This window comes from Dicentrarchus labrax, unplaced genomic scaffold, assembly GCF_905237075.1.
Source record: "Dicentrarchus labrax unplaced genomic scaffold, dlabrax2021, whole genome shotgun sequence".
Classification (NCBI taxonomy): domain Eukaryota; kingdom Metazoa; phylum Chordata; class Actinopteri; family Moronidae; genus Dicentrarchus; species Dicentrarchus labrax.
The window spans coordinates 1,617,316-1,640,600 of record NW_026136875.1 but is presented as its reverse complement, the minus strand read 5'-3'; the positions used below and the strand labels follow the sequence as shown (position 1 = coordinate 1,640,600).

General features: G+C 44.1%; 2 protein-coding genes and 1 long non-coding RNA gene across 3 annotated transcripts in view; 2 read left to right on the top strand and 1 right to left on the bottom strand.

The window, feature by feature from the left end:
- Positions 1-23,285, top strand: part of LOC127360471 (uncharacterized) — a 114,335-nt gene that overhangs the window by 62,163 nt on the left and 28,887 nt on the right. The window lies entirely within an intron of this gene.
- rbmx2 (RNA binding motif protein X-linked 2) lies at positions 157-3,114 on the top strand. The gene is made up of 6 exons (XM_051394883.1): positions 157-262; positions 1,356-1,471; positions 1,553-1,604; positions 1,712-1,841; positions 2,215-2,401; positions 2,520-3,114. The coding sequence occupies exons 1-6, from the start codon at positions 258-260 to the stop codon at positions 3,104-3,106; spliced, it is 1,077 nt and encodes a 358-aa protein (XP_051250843.1). The 5' UTR covers positions 157-257; the 3' UTR covers positions 3,107-3,114.
- Positions 4,293-22,319, bottom strand: siah2l (seven in absentia homolog 2 (Drosophila)-like). Its single transcript, XM_051394884.1, has 3 exons — positions 21,754-22,319; positions 8,568-8,747; positions 4,293-8,371 (listed from the first exon to the last, which is right to left on the bottom strand). The coding sequence occupies exons 1-3, from the start codon at positions 22,240-22,242 to the stop codon at positions 8,000-8,002; spliced, it is 1,041 nt and encodes a 346-aa protein (XP_051250844.1). The 5' UTR covers positions 22,243-22,319; the 3' UTR covers positions 4,293-7,999.

Genomic DNA, 23,285 nt, shown 5'->3' with positions numbered 1-23,285 from the left:
CGGAATAACATCTTTTTACAGAATTAACTCAAATAATAAATTATAAATTTAAGATATCGAGCTAAAATTAATATAAATGCATTTCTGTCCTATACAGTTTTAAAAACCACCTGAACAATAATTGTTTTTGTTATTTAGTCACAGAAACGCAGCTTGTAGTGACGTCATCCGAACAGCAGGCGGCAGCAGAGGCGGGAATCCAATGCGGAAGTGGCTCATACCAGGAAGTCTTTCAGCAACACAACGTCGGTTTCACCATGAAGTAAGTTCAAACATTAAAACATTTATCTGCGTTTAAATCTTCTTTTCGACCTGAAGTCGTACTGTCATGGCACCAGCTAGCCAATGCTAACAGCTAATAACATTACTGGAACCTCATCTCAGCTAACTGTCCACACAGAGTTGCTCCGAACCCTTGTTGAAAATCTCACAATTTAACCATTTCTCTGTTAATCGGCTTGTAAACGCAAATAATTCAACAGCACCTCACTTTGTAACAAACTATTAGAGGCAGTGTTTGGATTCGGCACTAACCAAACAGTTCGTATTTCTATTAAATGAAAGTTTTCCGGTGTGTTTTTGCGGCTCCTGTTATGGCGGTACACGGAGGTTTGGTGAAGAATAATTGATTTTATTTCTATTACTTTCTATTATTCGAGGTCGGTTGATGGGCCGATTTCTAGAATGGACCCTAACTATACACAACATGTATTTATTTACCCCTCACATGTGTACTTTTCCCGTTACGGGGGAAACATTAAATGGGACTAATTTTGAATGGAGTCTGGCGTGAATGTTTGTCCGTACACAGAACAGCGTTAGCGTCCCATATCTTGCATTGTTGTGTGTTTAGAGAGCAATGTGGGGATTAAAAGTAGCTATTACCCTCTTATATCACATATAAACGCACTTATATACAATATATTGTGTTTATAACGTAGATTTTCTTTCAGAAAGTAAATAAAATCTTAAATAGAAATTCTTTTTCTATTGCTGTTTTTGAACCTTTTAAGTTGAATTGTTTTGCTGTTGTGTGTTTGTTTCCATTGTAAGATACTTTGTTTGTTCCATATGTAGAATCATTTCTCAGTTAATGAGTTTTATATGTAACTTGCTTTCTACTTTCCTGTTTTATTGATTATTGATGTGATTTTAAATGTGTTTTTATTGTTACTGTCTTTGTGTGGAGTCCCACTTTAATGGAAGCTCCAGTATTAAAGAATAAAGAACTAATGGTGTGTTCAGGTGCTGCTCGTCCATTTGAATATTCCAGAGAGCGTCACCAGGCTCCAGATAAAGGAGGAGTTCCCTGAGACTGCAGTCTGTAACGTGACATCTCTCTCGTCTGTTTTCAGTCCGCTAACGAAGGTGAAGTTGATCAACGAGCTGAACGCGCGCGAGGCCGACCTCGGGGTGAACGAGTCCGTCTCCTGGCACACCGAGTACAAAGACAGCGCCTGGATATTCATCGGTAAGAGAGTCTGGTTCGGGCTGGGAGGGTTGATAGACGATGAACTTCTGTCTCATCAGCTGCTGCTTCTGTTCCCTGCAGGAGGATTTCCATACGAGCTGACCGAAGGTGACATCATCTGCGTCTTCTCTCAGTACGTCTCCTGACACACACACACACACACACACACACACACACACACACAGCCGAGGTCAGAGAACACGAGAACTCACTTCCCTTTCCTCCCATAAACCTCGTCAGGTACGGAGAGATCGTCAACATCAACCTGGTTCGGGACAAGAAGACGGGGAAGTCCAAAGGTTTCTGCTTCATCTGCTACGAGGACCAGAGGAGCACCGTCCTCGCTGTGGACAACTTCAACGGCATCAAGGTGAAGCCTCGTTCACACCGCGAGACTTCCTGTCTCTAATCTGGAGTACTAACTGAATGAATACACAGATTATTGAAGCATTAATCAACCTGATCAGCCTTCAGCAGTCAGCTAGTGTTTCTGTAGTGGAGACTAAACGTTAACAATGATCCATATCAGCAGTTTGAATCCAACTAAAAGCTCCCTGCACCAAACTCCCTTTAAGAAATATCACATTTTAACAATTCCTAACGTGTTCGTAACAACACGTAACTCTAGAAACACGAGCTAAAGGCCGTCATATGTCCACAGTCTGTCTGTCAGGAGGTCACGGAGGGGCAGACAGGAAGTGTCTCACTGACTGAAGCTGAGTCTGTGTTGTGTTTGCTGTCAGATTAAAGGTCGGACGATCCGCGTGGATCACGTTAAAGACTACCGTCCTCCCAAAGACACAGAGGACATCGACGATGTGACCAAACATCTGAGGGACGAAGGCTGCGCTCCCAAAGTCCACGAGTCCTCCTCCTCCTCCTCAGAGGAAGAGGAGCAGTACGCCGTCCCAGTGAAGAAACCCAAAAAAGGTGAGATCACTGTCTGACTGTTGCGTATTATTTGGCTGTATTTAATATAAATAAATAAGAAGGCTTTATGTTTTGTCTCTCCGGGCTTCCGTTTATTTCTCCTCTCGCTCTGTCACAGACAAGAAAGAGAAGAAAAAGAAGAAGAAAGAGAAAAAGGAGAAGAAGGAAAAGAAGAAGGCCGAGAAGGAGAAAGAGAGGGGGAGTCGGGCGCCGCACTCCTCCTCCTCCTCACCGCCTCTTCCTCCTCCTGTCGTCAGAGTCAAAGAGGAGAGAGAGGACGCCGCCTACGACAAGTACAACCAGAGGGGGGCGCCGCCGGGAGGACAGCAGAACGGACAGAGAGCGAGGGAGGACGAGAGGCTCCGGGGGGAGGAGGAGAGGAGGAGAGAGACAGACAGGGAGAGAGGGGAAGACAGGAGGAGGAATCGTGAGAGAGAGGGCGACAGGAGGAGAGAGACAGACAGAGATTATGAGAGAAAAAGAGAGACAGACAGGGAGAGAGAGAGAGACAGTGATAGGAGGAGGGAGACAGACAGGGACAGAGAGAGAGACAGCGATAGGAGGAGGGAGACAGACAGGGACAGAGAGAGAGACAGCGATAGGAGGAAGGAGACAGACAGGGACAGAGAGAGAGACAGCGATAGGAGGAGGGAGACAGACAGGGACAGAGAGAGAGACAGACAGGGACAGAGAGAGAGACAGTGATAGGAGGAGAGAGACAGACAGGGACAGAGAGAGACAGACAGACTGATAGCGAGGAGGAGGGAGACAGACAGGGACAGAGAGAGAGACAGCGTTAGGAGGAGAGAGACAGACAGGGACAGGAGGAGAGAGACAGACAGGGACAGAGAGAGAGACGGGGTTAGGAGGAGAGAGATAGACAGGGACAGAGAGAGAGACAGTGATAGGAGGAGGGAGACAGACAGGGACAGAGAGAGAGACAGTGATAGGAGGAGGGAGACAGACAGGGACAGAGAGAGAGACAGCGATAGGAGGAGGGAGACAGACAGGGACAGAGAGAGAGACAGCGATAGGAGGAGAGAGACAGACAGGGACAGAGAGAGAGACAGTGATAGGAGGAGAGAGACAGACAGGGACAGAGAGAGAGACAGTGATAGGAGGAGAGAGACAGACAGGGACAGAGAGGGAGACAGTGACAGGAGGAGAGAGAGAGACAGGGATAGAGAGGGAGAGAGACAGGACAGAGGAGAGACAGTGATAGGAGGAGAGAGACAGACAGGGACAGAGAGAGAGACAGTGATAGGAGAGACCACCTGCAGTAAACTGATGTTTATATTAATGGACCCTTCCTAAGCCCCGCCCCCTTTTTGCTCTGTGCTCCAATCACAGTTGAGCTAGCTTCGGTCAGCTTCCTCCTCTCCTGCACTTAGACATGCTAAATGCTAAGCTAATCTATGTTGACAACACAACCATATTAGTTAGCTAATGTTAGCCCAACACTAGCTAACTAATGTACATCAGTCGAGTATAAATATAAAATCTTTTATCTTTTAACGATCTTCAAAGTTTCCACCGGGATTAGCCTAGCACGTAGGATTGCTCAACTGTGATTGGAGCACAGAGCAGAAAGGGGGCGGGGCTTATGAAGGCTGCAGTGTTCATTACCCAGCAGGCTGAGGTGGTGGCCGCAGTGAAACGGCGACGTCCCCGGTTTCCATGGCGACGTCCCGAAACGTTAATGTTTGTATTGTTGAAATTAGTTTTGTAATAAAACACAAATGTCTTCAGCTGTGAGACACGATGAACTCATTCAGTGATAAACCCAAATAAATACTGAACTCCAGAATCTATTGATTATTGATCAGTAACAGTGTATGTAGACAGCAGTTTTGTGTCCAGTTGTTGGATCCAATGGACTCACACAGAGAAACAAACTGCACCCATTTATTATGGAAACGTCACAGAACCGAGCAGAACACAGAACAAAGGTCCGATCACAGTTCGATGATGTAACTTCAGAACAGTAAATACTGTATTTTACAGGTTATTTTCCCTCTGTGTGGTGGACTACACTTCCCATGAGCCTCAGCTGCTGTTGCTATGGAGATATTGGTTACTTAATGTCAAATGGATCCAAACTGCTGAATATTTGATCAGATTTGTACTTTTTAGGCTCAAACTCGCCGTCTGCAGCACATTTAACAGAATGTGAAGCTCTGATTGGATGTTTGTTAGTGAGATGCACCCTGGGAGTCGTAGTTGTCCTTCAGTTATTACGTTCTCAGAAGCAGATATTTTCTAACAGTGGCTCATTTTTGTACTGAGAGATTTCATCCAGGACCTCTTGTGAATAAAAAGTGAAGAGTAGTTTGTTTCCTTCCCATCAGTACAGATGTTTGAGGTGTGACAAACTACAGCAGCAGAACCGGAGAATTCACAACAAATGTCAGAAAACAGCTTTAAAAAAAAAATTACTTTCAAAACCTCTGTACAGCCGAACAAACGCCAACACAAATACAAGTCAAAGTGAGCACGAGGAATAAACGCAGCAGTCTGTAGTTTTTAGAAAATATATAGTCATTATAACTTCATTTACAATATTTTCAAACATTTCATAGAAAGTCGGCGGGTTGTAAAGTGGAAGTGATTATCAGAGAGCGGCGTTTCCTCTGTGTTATTAATAACCTTTATACTGTAACATCAGAAAACAACCAGATTAAAACACCCTGAACGTCAAAATAAAGCATTTAGGATCATTATGGATCTTATTTTAATTAATGCTGCTTTAAAGGTTTCTGATGCAGCAAAAAATTCCTTATTTGACCACCGACAACAGTAAAATCAATAATATTATCAATAACATTATCAATAATGTTATCAATAACATTATCAATAATGTTATCTATAAAGACACTAGTTAATCAGGTTTTTCATTTTTGTCACAGTAAACTTGTAAAAGTAGTTTCATTAATATTCAGTTGTCTGTAGCTTGTTAACGATTCGTTAATTAATTAGAAAATAAATGCTAATGTGTTCTAGCCAAGAGGTTAATTAGCTAGCTAGCAATAGACAACAAATTGGGGATTGACACGCGAGAGAAAATTAGTTAGTTTGGTTGTTCATGTTAGCTCAACTTCAACTAGCTTACGTTAGTATAACTTCCCCCTGTTGTAGACAAAAGTTTTGTTTCCAATTGTCAGAAAAATCAAAGAAATAATTATTAATCCGTTCCACACGAGCAGTTAGCTCGTTAGCAAACGTGTAAATAAAGTTACTTATGAACTTATACGACTTTCAACCTTTAGTTTCTTGTATTGTTGGTTAAATGGATCTGATTTATTAACATTTAAACATCGTGTCCGTCGGAGGTGGAGGCGGTTTTATTCTCCGTAAACAAACACGGAGGAAACGCCGCGGAGGTCTGAGGGTTTACGGTTCAGTTACAGACGAGTGTGGTCAGAGGTATCTAGTGAAGTTGGTTTCTTCCTGGTCAGTTGCTACAAAGGTTTTAGAGACAAGGAATGTTGGGAAATCTTTTTTTTTTTTTACCCACAATGCCACATGAGCTTTCAAAAGGTAATAATAATGTCACTGAAAGCAGTTTTTTTAAAATACATTTTTCTTACATCAGTTCTGCAAAACAGTCTCGGTTGTGTTTCCCTGGGCAGTTTTCATCGACGTCAGGTGAATCACATCAGCACCAACGGGAAGAAGAGGAGGTTGGCGGTAGAAAAGTAAGGCGCTGGCGGCTAAACAGACTGCAGGAAGAGGGATGGGAGGATTATTCCTCCATTTCACTGCTTTTATCTGAGATTAAAGAAAGTCTGAGGATTAACTGGATTCCAACGCTCAGCCAGTTCCCGCGGAGGTCGAACGCCGACCTCCGACGCGCGAGAGACGAGCCCGCAGTGGACCGAAGTGCACAGTCGCAGTCGGCCTTCTCAGACCGCTGCTGGGATTTGAACCGGCGACCTTCCACTCAGCCCCACTGCTGAGTCGTGTTCACATTATTCTGCTTCACTTTAACTGCCAGCAGCGTTTAAAGCAGCGCGGTCGAGGTCTTTGGAGTCGGATCACAGCTTTTATTCTGTATTTATTTTTATTTTCTACTCACGTTTGTGAAGGATGTGTTTCAAGGTGATTCAATATAGTCGACTCACCAGTAACGCAAACCCGGAAATGTTGACTAACCCAAAGTTTTATGTTAGAAATGTACAGTATGGGTTATCCTGAAAAATAATGTATCTTTGCCAAGATGCTAATTAAGATATTTTATTTTGAAATAGAGCTCAGCGGTGGACCAACCGTAATGGAGACACTAGAGTTGGGCGTCACTTCATTTAGCTAATTAAAGGAGAATGAGAGCTGAAGAAAGAGTGAGAGGAAACACAGCAGTAGAGACAGAATATTACCACATTTATCTCGGTGAATTAAGGGTTTATTTGGACCAGTTCTGATGATGACAACAGTACAGAGGCTCAAACCAGGACTCTGACTCCAGGCACGGCGAAGACACGGCGGCAACAGAATATTTTCTATTCTCTAATTTATCCAAGAGTCAGCGATTGTTTGAAGCGAGTGTTTAATGAGGAAAACAGGCGTTATAATATTAGCTTTCTTTATATTTTGCGAGTCTATTTAGTCTATTAAAGCTCAGAGAGCTTGTCACGAACTCGCCGCTCATCTCCGAGTTTAAAACCACTGGGTGGCGCAGCTCACGCACGCCGGTTGTTAACATATCGCCCGACCCTGATCTACAGTTTGATTACGTATCAGCTGACATGCACACTCACACTCAGGAGTTAAAGTCGACCAATGTATATATTTCTATCTAATAATTCAAACATTGACTAAAACACATTTTATTCGTAGTTGTCGAGAACATGAGATAAAATGAGGTTTTGCTTTTTTTTCTGTCAGTGGGTTATTTTAAAAGCTACAGGGCAGTTTAGCGATCACATCTTTGGTTGCTAACTGTTAAGCTAGCAGGCAAGCTCTAGTTTGAGTGAAGCTGTACACATATATCTGCAATAAGCTAATGTAAGCTAGCCAATTTAACCGCTGCAGCTGGAAACAACAGTTGTGGTTCATTCGGACTCTGCTGGTGAACGCTGTAGACCCGCTGAAATCATAACGGCAAAGATCAGAATATTGTGAACACGTCGGGTTCGTGGGGTTGCTCTGGTTTCCTCTGATGGGACCAGAATCTTTCCCGCTCAGGAGAATAAACTCGGCTCGGTCTCTGTGCAGCCCAGATGTTCCGGCCCGGGCAGGCAGCGGTTGAAGCATTAGGCCCGACCTCTTATCCATCGGTTCGAGAAGGACTGAGGCCTCTTCGCTGGTGGAGATTTCTTCCACTTTTCCTCTGGCGCCAAATCGAGGGACGACCCGTTCGGTCCCGTAACTCGTCAAAGACCAAACACAGACATCACACGGGGCGGGGCCGGCCTTCTGTGGCTGAGTTGTTTGAGAAGTTGTCTCTCAGCACTTTAAACGGCTTCAAATGTTTTTTGCTAACAAACGACTCCAGCGGCACAGCCAGCTGTACCACGGACGCCGCAGGACGCACAGGAGTCCCTGTAACCACACAACTTCTCCCACACTGATCCTCCGTTATGATGTCCGTCTTCCGCTCCCTCAGCACATGGAGATGGTGACGTTGATCCCCAGGTTACCGTTGTCGGCAAACAGATGGGCGATGGAGGTGTCGAACACCAGGCAGTCGCTGTTCATGATGGCAGCCGCCACCCCATCGTGGATGGAGCGCGGCGTGGCCTCCCAGGTGAGCCGCCGTCGGTTGCCGTTGAGCTCCAGGCGATAGGCGAAGTTCTCTGCTTGCTTGCGGGTGCCGATGAGCAGCACAACGGCAAAGAACTGCTGGTGGCCTTCGTACTTCTCCTGCTTCTCCAGGACCAGCATGAAGTGGTGGCTGAAACACGACTGCATCATCACCCAGTCCACGGCGCCCGGCAGGTTGATGTCCGTCGCCAGGAACACGATGTCTTCACCCTGCAGACACAAAGAAAGACATTTATCTCCCCTACATCCTCCAAAGAAAGGTTCTGGTGGTGAACATTAGAGGTTCTGGTGGTGAACATTAGAGGTTCTGGTGGTGAACATTAGAGGTTCTAGTGGTGAACATTAGAGGTTCTGGTGGTGAACATTAGAGGTTCTGGTGGTGAACATTAGAGGTTCTGGCACTGACCTGCAGCGTGGTGATGGACTTGTGTGCGTGCATCAGGTGAGGCATGACGGCCTCCAGCGAGCCGTGCCACTTGCAGGTGGCTCCGGGACACGGACAGGTGTACGGCCTGAACTCACACACCTCCTCGTGGTCGGGCTTCTCGCTGTGGTGAAGAGTCAGCAGACAGCCGGCCGACGAGTACTGCAGAGAGGACGGAGAGAACACTGAAACACTGAAACTGCAGCTCGCTGTGAGGAAACTTTCCTACTGAATGTGTTCATGGAAATCAAAGATTGTCACATTTTAAATGAACAAAAACAGAATTTATTCCTTGTGGCTGCATAATTAACAGATTACTGAGTGTTAAACCTACAGAAACAGTGTTATAAAACAAAAAGATCCATGAAGGACGTGATGAACGATGAGGAACAATCGACTGTGAGCTCCAGCATGTAAACCTTCACTGTGTAAACCCAGGATTATGTTTCTCATCCTCTAGAAGAGAGTCAGCTGTGGAGGATGTGAGGGAGACCAAGACGACAGAAAGGATTAAACATAGTTCTCCTGCCACAGTGACTCCAGAGAAAGTCTTAATACTTCATGTTTGCTTGACGTGTGAACAGAGAGAGAGAGCTGAAGTGAGCAAGAGGAAAATAATTCTGATCCTGTTTATATTACAGGTTTTGTCAGTTTCATTCTGCAGGTCAATAAAGTCGCAGTTTGTCGTAGTGACACTGAGATCTGTGTGAAACTGCTCAATGAACTTCATCTCTCTGCTGCTAGTCCAACAATCATCTTCATCATCTGAACGGCCTCAACAACTTAATGACAAACTGCAACTTTCTTCACTGGAAAAATTATCTTTTCCGTCTTTTAACATCGAATGTGGAATCAAAACTATTCGTCTCTCGCAGTTTGACTTCACCTCTCTGTTGTTTCTTCCCAAAATGAATCAGACTGTTTGGTCTTTATTCTCTGTGTGACAGTGAGTCTATAAATAACAGATGAGCTTCATACAGTAACAATAAACCCGATGTGTTCTGCTGGGAACTGTTGGTTTCCTCCTGATGAAGCTGTGATAGAAATAAAACCAGACAGTGTTTCTATTCTGGTCCTTCAGCAGCAGATTACAGCGTAATGGCGGCAGCTTTCTCCTCAAATGTTCTGAGATGCTGAAGGTCACAGTGATGGGATTCTCCCTCCCTGCGCCCCCCCTCCTCTTTCATCTTGAACAAAACAGCACCTATAGATAAGAGCGGGAGCCTATAGCGGTGTCCGGGCGGGGGGGGGCACTGATGAGGACGGTAAATGAGGTATGAAATCAGCGATACGACGAGGAGCTCAGGGAGACAGAGAGGCAGTCGGGGGAGGCAGACGGTGTTAGTGATGCTGTTTGAACATCTGAACACGATTCAGCAGAGCATCCATAAACATGAGGAGACGGATACTTACATTTTTACATTATTTATCCATCTGCAGTTATTCTCTCCATTAATTGGTGACAAACTCCCAATGTCACAGAACCTTTAGTGAGGTTGCTTTGGTTAACAAACACCAAACACCACGGAAACATTTTGGACATTTTACGCTTGAAAACATCAGGATAAATTCAGCTCCAATTAACTGTTCAATTAAAACATTTCATCACACACACACACACACACACACACACTGGGAGCCAACAAAAAAATTGCAAAGTTCTGTGTTTTTAGTTTCTTACAGTGTTTTAGAATTCCGTCTTTTTTTCTTAAAAACAAAGGACATCATATCTTTAAAGAGTATAATATAACATCTGTTGTTTAAATCTCAGTTTTTGTTGCATTGTTTAAAACTTAATTCTTGAATTAAGCTCTACTCTAAACTGAAAATATGTATGAAGCTGCATGTGAAGGAGAAACTACGGCCGTAAAACGCATGAAAAACAGCCCTAAAGCCAGTGTTTGGTCTGTTCATTTTCTGTAGATCAACTCATCGAGGATCCTAATAACTGCTGACACACTGTCTCCACACAGATTAAACTGTGATTAGATTAAAATGTGCTTCATAATTTCCCTTTTTAACTAACATTTTTCTGAGGCAGCAGCTCCACAGACTGTCTGTGCTGCTCTGCTGGGTGTCGAACGTCATGTGCAGTGGATGAAACACTTCCACAGGTGCCAGAGGAAACAGGAACAGGCAGTGGGAGGATGATGGATGACTCCTTTTATTCATGAATACATCACTCTATCCTCTCTCTCTGGTTCTGTTTACTCAGTCCGGTGACACATTTCTTATTTACAGCAGCAGACTGGTGACAGCGACGCTGACCCAGAATCAGGTTGAGAGCGGCAACCCGACCGGCTGTGAGGACGCCAGACCTGATCTGACAGAAAGATATATTACATTATTCTGATACAACCCCCTTAAATAGTACAAGTAAAAAGGCAGTAAATCTTCTACTTTCATCTCTGTCGCTCAGTACCAGTCGGGTAAAAGCTAAATGAGTTGAAGCTCAACTGTGAACCCATCTGTTTGTGGAGAACCGTTTTGAAGCCTCTAGTTCGTCGTTACGGTCGACGCCATGACAGTTTGCTCTCATTGGCTGCTCTTGGTTTGGAAACAATGGCGGCTCGTCTGCTCACACAGGATCTGGTGTTCCAGATAAACAGTAAAATGTGTTTGTGAACAGATCTGAGGAGAGAAACAGTCAACAACAGAATCTGGATCCATATCTGATCAGCACTGTTTGACAGTTTGATCTGAGTTTGGTTGAGCTGGACGGACTCACTGAGAATGAGCTGTCAATCACAAGGTAGCCCCGCCCTAAAGCATACCCTGCTTTATGGTCTGTTTTACTCTAAATGGGACCATCAGTTACTAAATGAACATCATGCTGTATGGAAGAAGACTGAAACTAGAGACTGAGACCAGAAACTCATCAGGAAACTGTTTACTGAGCTCATAAATCAACTGAGAAGTCGGATCATTTCTCCATAAGACTGAATGGTATCAGTGTGTTATTGCAACCAGTGGAGCGCCCCCTGCTGGCTGTTACACAGAATGCAGATTTACGACTTCACAGACCCTAGTTTGTTCTGATCCTTCAGTCCCTGTTGCTCCTGCAGGTCTTTGGCAGCAATACGAGGTTTTTCTCAGCTGTTGTTTTTGAACGTTTGATGAAATAAATAAATAAAATAAAAACCAGAAACCAGACTAACACACTTTCATAAGGACATTAAATTAGCTTGTGTGTTTCAGATGAAATCATGTTTGATCTATCAATAACTGGAGTAATGGATTGGGGTTAGCTGTTGTGTGATGAAGCTAGAGGAAGGTGACACAGCAGGAGGTTTGGTGTCTGTCTCATTAAATATTCATGAGCTGCAGGTCAGAGCGCAGCAGCAGCTTCCTGAATGCTCACAAACAAACCCTGATTTCAGCCCGTTGATCAGTTTTATAGATCACACAGTCGATTCTTAGTTCAGACGACGACGGGTCAGAACAATTTGTCAACTTGTCCCAAAAACACACACACACACACACACACACACACACACACACACACACACACACACACAGGTTTACTTCTCTAAATCCCCTGAAAAATTCATTAATGCAGCTGGATAAGAGGATTCGTGTCTTGTGTGTGTGTGTGTGTGTGTGTGTGTGTGTGTGTGTGTGTGTGTGTACCTGCCAACGCCCTCCTTTGGGTGATCTGCTGATGTTAGACTGTGATCTAATGCAGTGGTTCCCTTTGAACTCAGTCACTGCAGGAAGTTTGTGTAGATTTGGATGAATTTTATATTAAGTATTCTTGTTTTTTAGCAATCATACAAATTTAATCGGCTTCTTTTTCTGACTAATTCAGTGTTTTTTTTGTCCTTTGTTCTGATAGACAATTAACAGACAGACAGCTGAAGACAGACTTGTTTGGGTAACTTGCATCACATCAAATTTAATATTTTTATGGTATATTTTTTACTGAGTTATATGCATGTGTTTATGTGTGTGTATACATATGTACATATATTTTAGGGTTTTTGTAGGTTGTGTTTGTGTGTTTATATTTATACACTGCTTTATTCTATGATGCACTGTTCCTCCATTTGTTGTATATTTCCTGTTGTACTGTAAAGCATTATATGATTTTATAAATAAAATTGCACTTTTCCTCAGTTAGTGAACTAAATGCTAGGATATCGGCCTACTGTGTATATTTTTTAGGGCTGAAGCTATCGAATATTTTCGTAATCGAGTATTCTATAGAATATTCCATCGATTCATCGAGTAATCGGATAAAACATACTTTTGCTTAATTAAAGCCCAATTATAAATATACAATAGAAAACAAGACAGATCACTGTTTTCAGTTTTCAGTCCCGGCGTCTGCCGTTCTGTACAGCAAAACTGTCCACACACGTTACAGAGCCCGCTTCCGTCTTCTTCCGCGTTGCAGGGGACGCATAGCCTGTGACATAAGCACGTTGTGTCACACTAAAAAGAATCCGTGCAAAACGTGAGCTTTACGAGGCTTCAAGGCAGACGAAATTCCTCGATCATTCTTTGAAATCGAGTTACTCGAGGTACTCGAGGAATCGTTGCAGCCCTAATATTTTTTAAGCTTTCTTACACCCTTAAAATTCGAAAAAGGCCTTGCGACCCCCCCTTGAAGCTTTGGCGACCCCTAGTGAGGGTCCCGACCCTCAAGTTAAGATCTAAGGCAGTGTTTCTCAAATGGAAGAACACGAACCCCTAGAGGTACTTTGGAGTACTGCATTACTATTATTATTCATAAATAAAACTATCAATCATGCCTCGTTCCTACAATAATCCATAAAAAAATTTAAATGTAAGTTCAATAAACTTCTTAAAATTACTATTCAACACGATTGTTAACTGCTGTAAAACCTAACAGAGGAAGAACAAACTTATTAACTATCCACCGTCTGTTACACATTATAATATTCAGTGAGTCTGTCTGATCCAACAATAAACAATAAACAGTAAACAACACACACTCACATTAACTGATCAAAATTCTTCAACCAGCATGAAATAAATACTGTAAATATCAAACTGAAGGGTGCCCGGTTAGCTCAGTGGGTAGAGCTGGCGACCCATGTACTGAGGCTGAGTCCTTGCTGCAGCGGCCAAGGGTTCGAATCCGACCTGCAGCCCTTTACTGTGTGTTGTCTCCTCTCTCTGCCCCCCTTTCCCGTCTATCTTCAGCTGTCTCTATCCTAAAGGCAATAAAAGCCTCAAAAAAAAAAAAAAAAAACTAAGACCACTGACTGCATCAGATCCACTCACATCAGCTCAATCAATACCAATCAGGCTTAAAGCACTGAGTGTTTGTGAGTGTATGAGAGAGAGTGTGTGTGTGGTAAATGGGTTAGAGATAAAAAGATTCCCTCCATCACACTTTCAGTTCAGTTTGTGGTTTTTTTATCGACAGGAAAACAGTTGAGTCGGTTAATTTCAGATCAATAATGAAATCAGTCCGACGAGAAGAGTCTTCATCGATCTGCGTTTCATCAGTCGGACAGTCGCAAAAAAAACAACAACGACAGTATCGGGAATGTTTCAACGCGGACTGAAGATGCTAGCTAGTTAGCCGTCCTATCGGCTGACTGTACCCAGACTGCGAGCTCAAAGTACCGAGGGAGGTTTGTTTACACCACTGGCACTGCCAGGAGGAGGAGGAGCCAGAGTGAGCACCAGACCTGGAGCTGGGCGAGCAAACCCTCTCCCGGTTGGAGTCGCTGTGGATCGGCTGGTAGATCTTTAGTTCGGGGACAGCACGAGAAGTTAGACAGCTCATCAATACATCACCAAAACAGAATGATGGATTCAAAATGAAGAAAACCACCATCAGGAGAAGCTGGAATCAAACATTATAAATGCGATTAACCTTCCTACGACGCAGTGACATCACCTTCAGAGAGTCGAAACAAAGCAACAACAAATCCACCAAAGACTCAGACCAGCAGACTCTGTTTGGACCGGGACTCACCTGGCTGCCCGGCAGCGGTTTGGTGCGGCCGACAGGCCGACTGGCTCTGCCCCTGACCTCTGACCTCTGCTGCTGCTCTTGCTGTTGTCCAGTGTTAGCGGTTAGCCCTGTGGCGCTAGTTGAACCCACTCCGTGGTGGCGGTGCCAGCCCAGCAGGCAGCGCCACTGAGCCAGCTCCCTGAGGAGAGGCAGGCAGGAGGCCGGACACAGCATCGAACACACACACACACGGCTGACACACACACACACATACACACACATATATACAAACCTTGATTACTTCCAAACCTCCAACAGTCCAGATATCACTCAACACAACAACCAGGAAACAGTTCCCCTGGTGTAAACTCACAGGACTCATTTAAAGCTCTAATCTGTTCTCATCTGAAAACTCACTACTCAGGTAACGCTGCGTTTCACCGGTCGCCTGTCGATGGCGTCATATCCCCTTTGTGCCTGCGTCAGCGTTGTGGTTGTCTGCCAGAAGCTGTCATACATTGACTGTTGATCCAGTCTGAAGCCACATTGTTACCATCCACTGTTTAGATCTTGGTGCTTTTTAACTCTAGATTGGAACCGGATGAAGGATTTTAGTCATCGGACGTCTGGATCTTAAGTTATCAGAGAAACAAGTTCGGCTCGCAGCCACTCCGGGACGTCCGCTGTCCGTCCAACAGCGTAAATATTACTTCAGAATTAGTCGTGATATTGTGACAGTCTGGTCGACATCTTACAAGATTTATTGTTCTTTTCTTAAAATCATTCACTTCCTTTAAATTAAAACAAACTGAATTCCTGAAGTTATTTGTCCCACCCTGCCCCCCGTACTTAGACAGGAGAACAAAAACAGACAGCAGCCGGTCAGCAGCTGTTCAGACAGACTGCAGAGCCACGTGGAGATCATATATCAGAGAGATTAAAAAGACTGGCTGCCCGTTGGACCCGGTCTGCTTCCTGCACCCCAAATCAGAGGGTTCATGACGCCTCTGTCTGCTGTAGAGCCGTCAGTCAGCTATTAAAGAAATGTCCAGAAGCTCTGATTTCTCCTCAAATGTGAATATTTTCAGGTTTCTTTAGTCCTCCGACAGTAAACTGAATATCTTTGAGACATTTACGGACGTGAGGTTGGACTTTGGGAAACATTATGAAGCAAACAACTAATCAATTGAGAGAATGATGGACAGATTAATGAAGCCCTACTCTTTCGACACTCAGTTCACGACGTCCACGTTAGAGTTGAGTTCGAGCTGTCAGATTAACGCCAGGATTAAAACTAACAGAATAAATGCTGAAATGATCTGATCAGCAAATAAATAAAAGAGATTCTGATTTAAATATTGTACCGGATCAAAGAATAAATATTGTGAATCGACGTCTGAGTTATTGATTCTCAGCTGCTGAGGTTTGACCGGGGCTCCTCCTCACTAATCCTGACAGTCAACCCAAACTGTGAACACAATAACTGCAGGAAATGTGTGTGAATATTGATCACAGATTCATTTTTAAAAACAAATCACACAAACAATACAGACAGATTCAGTGTTTTCTTTCATTGATCTATGAGCTCTTTGGCTGTTGAGCAGCGATTGAAGGATCTGTGAATATATCTCATGTTCAGATCTTTATATCTTAAATAATCTAAACTTTTGTACTAAATTACAATTTTATTTTCTTCACAGTAATTAACCAAATGCTGAGATTCGACCTACTGTGTATACTATAAGTTTTCTTACCACCCCTTAAGGTCAATAAGGTCTTGCGACTTCCTGTGGAGCTCTGGCGACCCCTGGTGGGAACCCCTGACTTAACTGATCAATTATCTACAGAGAAGCAATCGGCACCAATAATCAATCACAACAGCAGCTGTTCTCTGTTTACTGTGTTACTCCTGTGTGAGTGGAGCTTTAAGGATTTATCAATTAGCAAAAAGTAATCTCGATCTGATCACCAATGAAAGTAAATACTGGATGCTGCCCTAACCATTAATCAATAGAATAACAGGTTAATCAATAATGAAGATTATTATTAAAACCATCAATACTGTCACTCCGATCTAAAACATCCATCAACAGTTACAGTGATCAGCTGTTTAAGTCCAGTCAACAGACATCCAACAACAACCAATAGAGCCAATAGATAATCAATCAGCACGCACACACACACACACACACACACACACACACACACACACACACACACACACACACACACACAACACACCCACGTACCAGCTTCTGTTGGTGAATCTAAACAGACGCAGCCGTAATGCAGCTCGCGCGCCCGCCCTCTCTCTCTCCTGCTGCAGCAGCAGAAGAAAAAAAAACAACAACAACAACAAACTGTTTTCTTCTTCTGTGGTGAAAAAGCCCCCAAAACACACACACACACACACACACACACACACACAACACACAATGTCACACACACGCAGAGACAAAACACAAAATGCCGACACACACACACACTCAGCTGTGTGGTGTTTGTCCGTCCGTCCGTCCGGCAGTGAATACCAGCGACACACACACACACACACACACACACACACACACACACACACACACACACAGAGGTGAAATACACTCTCTCTCTACGCTTTCAATAAATGTCTCTCGACCTCTCTTCTTCTTCTCTCTGACTGAGCGGCAAAAAAACACGACCGAACGCGCGGCACCATCACTGCAGCACACACACATTAACACACACACACATTAACACACACACACACACACACACAGTGGGGGCGGGGAGAAAGAAAGCTGAGAGAGAGAATAAAAGGGGAGTATCGCTCTGCCTCCTCCTCCTCCTCCCGGCATCTGTCGACACCCCCCCCTCCACCTACACACACACACACACACACACACACACACACACACACACACACACACACACACACACACACACACACACACACACACACACTGATTCCTTTCAGCTCTGCAGTGTTTATATCACCTGTACCTGTATGTAAATGCTGCTGAGGGAAGCAGCTGTTTCCTTTTGTTGTCGTTGTTTTTATCCCAGAATTCCTCCGACTGTAAAAACCAGTTTGTATAACGGACAGAGCTTCTGTGTCTGTGAAGTCTTAAATCTGCATTCTATGTAACAGCCAGCAGGGGGAGCTCCACTGGTTGCAATAACACACAGATACCATTCAGTCTTATGGAGAAATGAGTCCACTTCTCAGTTGATGTATGAGCTCAGTAAACAGTTTCCTGATGAGTTTCTGGTCTCAGTCTCTAGTTTCAGTCTTCTTCCATACAGCATGATGTTCATTTAGTAACTGATGGTCCCATTTAGAGTAAAACAGACCATAAAGCAGGGTATGCTTTAGGGCGGGGCTACCTTGTGATTGACAGCTCATTCTCAGTGAGTCCGTCCAGCTCAACCAAACTCAGATCAAACTGTCAAACAGTGCTGATCAGATATGGATCCAGATTCTGTTGTTGACTGTTTCTCTCCTCAGATCTGTTCACAAACACATTTTACTGTTTATACCTCAGAAAAAAAAACTGAAAATATATCTTCAACTTAGTCTGAGTGTATCGTTGCAGTCGGAAACTCCACAAAGACAGAAATCTGATGGAAAGTGCATGTACTTCTGTCTGTCTGAGGTGTTCCATTTCAATATAGTCAAATTATTATTATTATTATTATTATTATTATTATTATTATTATTATAGTAGCCGTCTGACAACAACCACCAGTGCATGATGTCGCTAAGTTTGACCCGTTAATCTCTGAAAGAGGGAAAATGGATGAAACGGAGCAGAGCGGGAAGAAGAGGAGGAGGAAGAGGAGGAACAACCAGTAAACAACAACTGAATTGTGATGGAGAATTCAGCGAGCACTCAGGAGGATCAGACTCATCACATTAGTGACCTGCAGGACGAGCAGCGGGCACCACGGAGGGGGGGGGGCCTTGAATCAATATCGGGGTATTAAAAGAACTATTTGCTAATGTTTGAAAGAACCTCACAATATCACCAACGTGCATCAAACTAAAAGAAAGGACTGTTTCCAACATATCTGCAAACATCAGTCATTTCACCCACAATTCAATGCAAGAGAGCCTCACTCCAACAGAATCTGTTATTAATATTTCCACTAGAGGGAGCAGCTCCCACAGACAGTCACAGCACAGCAGTCGTCCTCTTCCTGCGCTCGGATATAATTATAAAGATGGACGACATGGCAGCTCTCAACCTCTCTCCCTCGCCCCCTGGTGGCTGACAAGCCTCTGTTAGCAGATGGATAAAGTCTGTATAAAGGCCATATCTGGATATTTTGGCTTCATTTTTGAACAGTGGGAGGAAGTGGAGACGTCTATCTTTTATAGCAGATGAGTTAAACCAGCGAGGGGAAAAGATGGCAGCTCGTAAGTCCAGCACAGTTTATCAGTTTTAAGTAATGTTGTATCAGAAATAAACGTATAACCAGACTGGAGCGATGCGTAACCACTTTCAGCGCAGTGGACACGTTAACCTGCTGCTAACGTTAGCCGCTGACATTGTTTACTGTCTGAATCCCACTCAGGGATTATTAATGATCGTTTGAAATGGCTGTTAAAGCTGCAGTGTGAAACATTGACGAGGATCTATTGTCAGTAAGGTAATAATATTCACAGGTATGTTTTCATTAGTGAATAATCACCTGAAAGTAACAACCATTGTGTTTGAGACGTTTTTATCTACAGAGGTTCCTCCTCGAGTGGCGGAGTCCGCCATGTTTCTACAGTAGTCCAGAAAAACCACACACTGACTCCAGGTAGGACCACCGTAGTTTCTCCTACACACTTACACCTGTTCTCATTCCTATGTCGTCAAATACAGACGCGAGCGGTGTTCAGTTAGTTGCAATGTGCAACTTCACCTCTAGATGCCACTAAAGCCTCCACACTGGTTCTTTAAAATACAGCCAACGACTGTTTAGAAAATGTTTAACCTCATTAAATAAATTGTGAATTTTAAGTGTTTTCTTACTTTTTTACTATTTAAATTTTCATTTTAAACGACAAACTCTGGAAATTAGTCGCCGACATCCAAACTGCAAATGATGAATCTTCCACGTTCACATCACAATGCATCTAAAGAGAAAGTACACACCAACACATCCACCAGACGAGCCCTAATTAGCTTTAGCGCTACAGTGAACAGTCAGACACTAACCCTTCACAGCAAAGGCTGATGGGTAACCACACACACACACACACACACACACACACACACACACACACACACACACACACACCACACACACTACATGTAGGCGGTGACTGGGAGTGTGAATGCAGATGAGATTTTCAGTGTTTGAAATGTAAATGAAGAGCAGCTCGTCTCTGTCGACAACATCTGTGTGAGTTTTAATATGAAGACAGAAACAACAGTTTCCAGCCTCCAATGTGAAGATTTGCTTATTTTCTTTCTCTTTCATATTAAACTGAATATATTTAAGTTTCTGATCAAATCAAATTGAGATTTTCTTGCATTTTGGGGACCAAACGTTTAATCGATTAATCATGAAAATAGTCATATTTTATAATGTATTTTTAGGATTTTCTGCATATTGTGCATTCTATAGATATTTATAGTCATTTGCTGTGGTTATTATCTTTTAATATATATCAAACTATATATAAACCAGCTCCACAAACAAAAAGCAAACACGCTGTGTCCTGTTTCATTTTCCCATTTCTGCCCCTAAACCATACGCTATATTCTGTGTATTATTATTATTATTACTACATTATTGTAACTTACTGTGTCTTACTGAACATTGTGCTAGAGTCCATACTATGTTATACTATAACGATCACTTTATATTTGTTGTTGTTGTTGTTGTTGTGAGCTGCTATGAGTTCCTCTTCATCTGCGTAAACCAAATATATATCAACAACTGATTCATTTAAATATGTTCTGAATGCGAACTACTTTCACACAGTATAAAGCTGAAGTTTGAATGTTTGTATGTTTTTATTTGTGTATTAAAGTTGTGATTTTAAGATTTTCTCTCTTTAAAGTGCAGATATCATTCTTCCTCCTCCTCCTCCTCCTCCTCCTCCTCCTCCTCCTCCTCCTCCTCAGCTTTCAGTTGACCTCAGAGACTCAATTCAACTTTAATGTGTCTGTAATTGAATCAGTTGTTTCTGACAGCCAGCTGTATCACTGCGGCTCCAACTGTCTGTCTGTCTGTCCCTCTGTCTGTCTGTCTGTCTGTCTGTCCCTCTGTCTGTCTGTCCCTCTGTCCGTCTGTCTGTCTGTCTATCTGTCCCTCTGTCTGTCTGTCCCTCCGTCTGTCTGTCTGTCTGTCTGTCTGTCCGTCTGTCTGTCCTACATGGCCAAAAGTATGTGGACATCTGAACATTACAGACTTTTACTAAAGTCAAAAGTCTCAACCCTGATTGGATCAGAACACACAGGTCATGTGACCACACATCACCGCATCCACCACCGATAACCTGCAGCAGGGTGTTCTGGGTAACGAGAGGCTGACAGAGACACGCCTCCTGAACGTCATCAATAAAAGTGTTGAGGCACTTTAACATCATTCCCACTGATCCTGGATCACTGGATGGCATTATGCTGCAGCCAATGAGAGCGGCTCAATGTGGCTTTATGTGGCAGAGGAACGTTACGCTGCGTTCAGGAGCAGCTCTTCAGAACCGGGACCAAAGTATCAGAGGATTGTTTCAACACGGACCTTTTCTCTTGTGACGGAGGCCGGCTGATGTCCGGCGGCTCCGACCAGGACTCTGACTCTGGGGATGAAGATCAATCATCCATCGTATCGATCAGATGTTACACTTTACTGTATACAGTGTTTATATTTAATGGTTCTATAAGTTTTACTCTTTATATTCTGTACTCTGTCTGTGCTGCTGTGTCACATCTAAATGTCTCCTCAGAGGACCAATAAAGGAACTTCTTATCTGAACTACATCCTCTGAAACAGCTGATCTCATACAGGTTAATGAGAGACCCGGACCCTGGACCCGGACTCTGGACCCGGACCCTGGACCCGGACTCTGGACCCGGACTCTGGACCCGGACTCTGGACCCGGACTCTGGGTTTGTTTTGGTTCGTGTGGCGTCGCTGTGACGTCACCGGCCACGCGCACACACCTGTCAGTGAGCGCGCTGCGGAATGAGGAAGTTGTGATAAAAGTGGACAGAAGGGAGCAGTTAGCTGGCGTCGGTGTGTCTGTGCGGGGTCTGTTACCTTGCAGGGGAACGGCAGTGTGGACGCCACCTTCTCCATGGCCAGGTTCCGGATGCTCGGGGTGAGCGGGCCTCGGCAGGTCGGACAGCAGCTCAGCTTCTGGCGGCACGGGTTGCAGACCAGGTGACCCGCCTGGCACTGCAGGATGGGCGGCAGCACGTAGTCGAAGCATACCGGGCACTCAAACAGCGCCGTGAGCTCCGGGGACTGCCCGGGCAGCCCGGCCGAGGTCAGGGACACCGCGGAGGAAGGGGTAGCAGACCCCGACCCGGCCACGGAGCTCACACCGGCGGCCACTGCCGCTGCTGCGGCCGCGGCGGCTGCTGCTGCGGCGGCCGCGGCGCCTCCCGATCCCCCGTGCTTTCCTCCGCCTGCTTTCCCGGCCCCGAGTCCTCCGGCTCCGGCTCCGGCTCCGGCTGAGGACGGACGGCTCATCTCTTCCAGCTGCGGTCCGCTTCCTGTGAACTGCCGAGCGGGCGGTAACGTCATCTACTGTTTACTAACGGACGTCGCTCCGGGCCCCCGGAGACACAACATGGCGGCTGCCAGTTTGTATCGCCTGCCGCGCGCTCTCATTGGACGCCGCGTCATAAACTGACAGGCCGCTCAGCCAATCAGAGAGCGGAGTCGGGTCATTATGTAAGAGTTGTACATTTAAAGTGTAATATAATATAATGTGACTCCAGAGTTCACAGTTTAACTAGTTTTAACTCAATTTTAAAAGTAAACCAAAAGATTCTTCCTGAAGCAGCTTTTATGAGTAATTTTAAGTGACACTAACTTAGTTGTGTAATAAATACAAATTTTAAAAAGTCATTATAAGCCTTTAAGATTGCGTCCCCCGTTATATTGTTCACGTAATTTAACAATGTATGCCAACAAACATGATAAATTAAATTTCTTTGTATCTTTATATAATATTCACTCATTGTGTCTTCCTGTGAAACACAATGTGACGCGTGCTGACGTCAGCATGAACGAACTGATTTCAACCAATAATATCCTGACATTCACCCGTCAATCAATCTTCAGGAAGGTTGTGGGTTCGATCCCCGGCTCCTGGTGCTACTGAACCCAAATTGCTCCTGATGCATCACTGAGTGAATGTGTGTGAAAGGGTGAATGTGGCCCGTAGTGTAAAAGTGCTTTGAGTGGTTGGAAGACCAGAAAGGTGCTCTACAGGTACAGGTCCGTTCACCGTTCACCGTTTACCGTTTACCGTTCAGCTTTTAGCCTCACAGAGCGAAGATTCATTAGTTAGCTAGCTAGCTAACAGCATGGCTAGCCAGCGTAGCTCACTGATTACTGTACAAACACAGCTAACGTTAGCCAGCTTATCGGACGTAACATGTAAACACGTAAATGTGTGATTAAGTACTTTTTGGGGGGTATTTGCTTTTTTACAGTACAAATAGAAATTATAAATTTAAGTCAGTGTCACTTTAAAGTACTGAAGCTAAATTGAGTTATTCTTACTTAAATTATTCCATGTAATCAGTTTCAACAATTTTTTTTTAGTTAAATGAACTTTT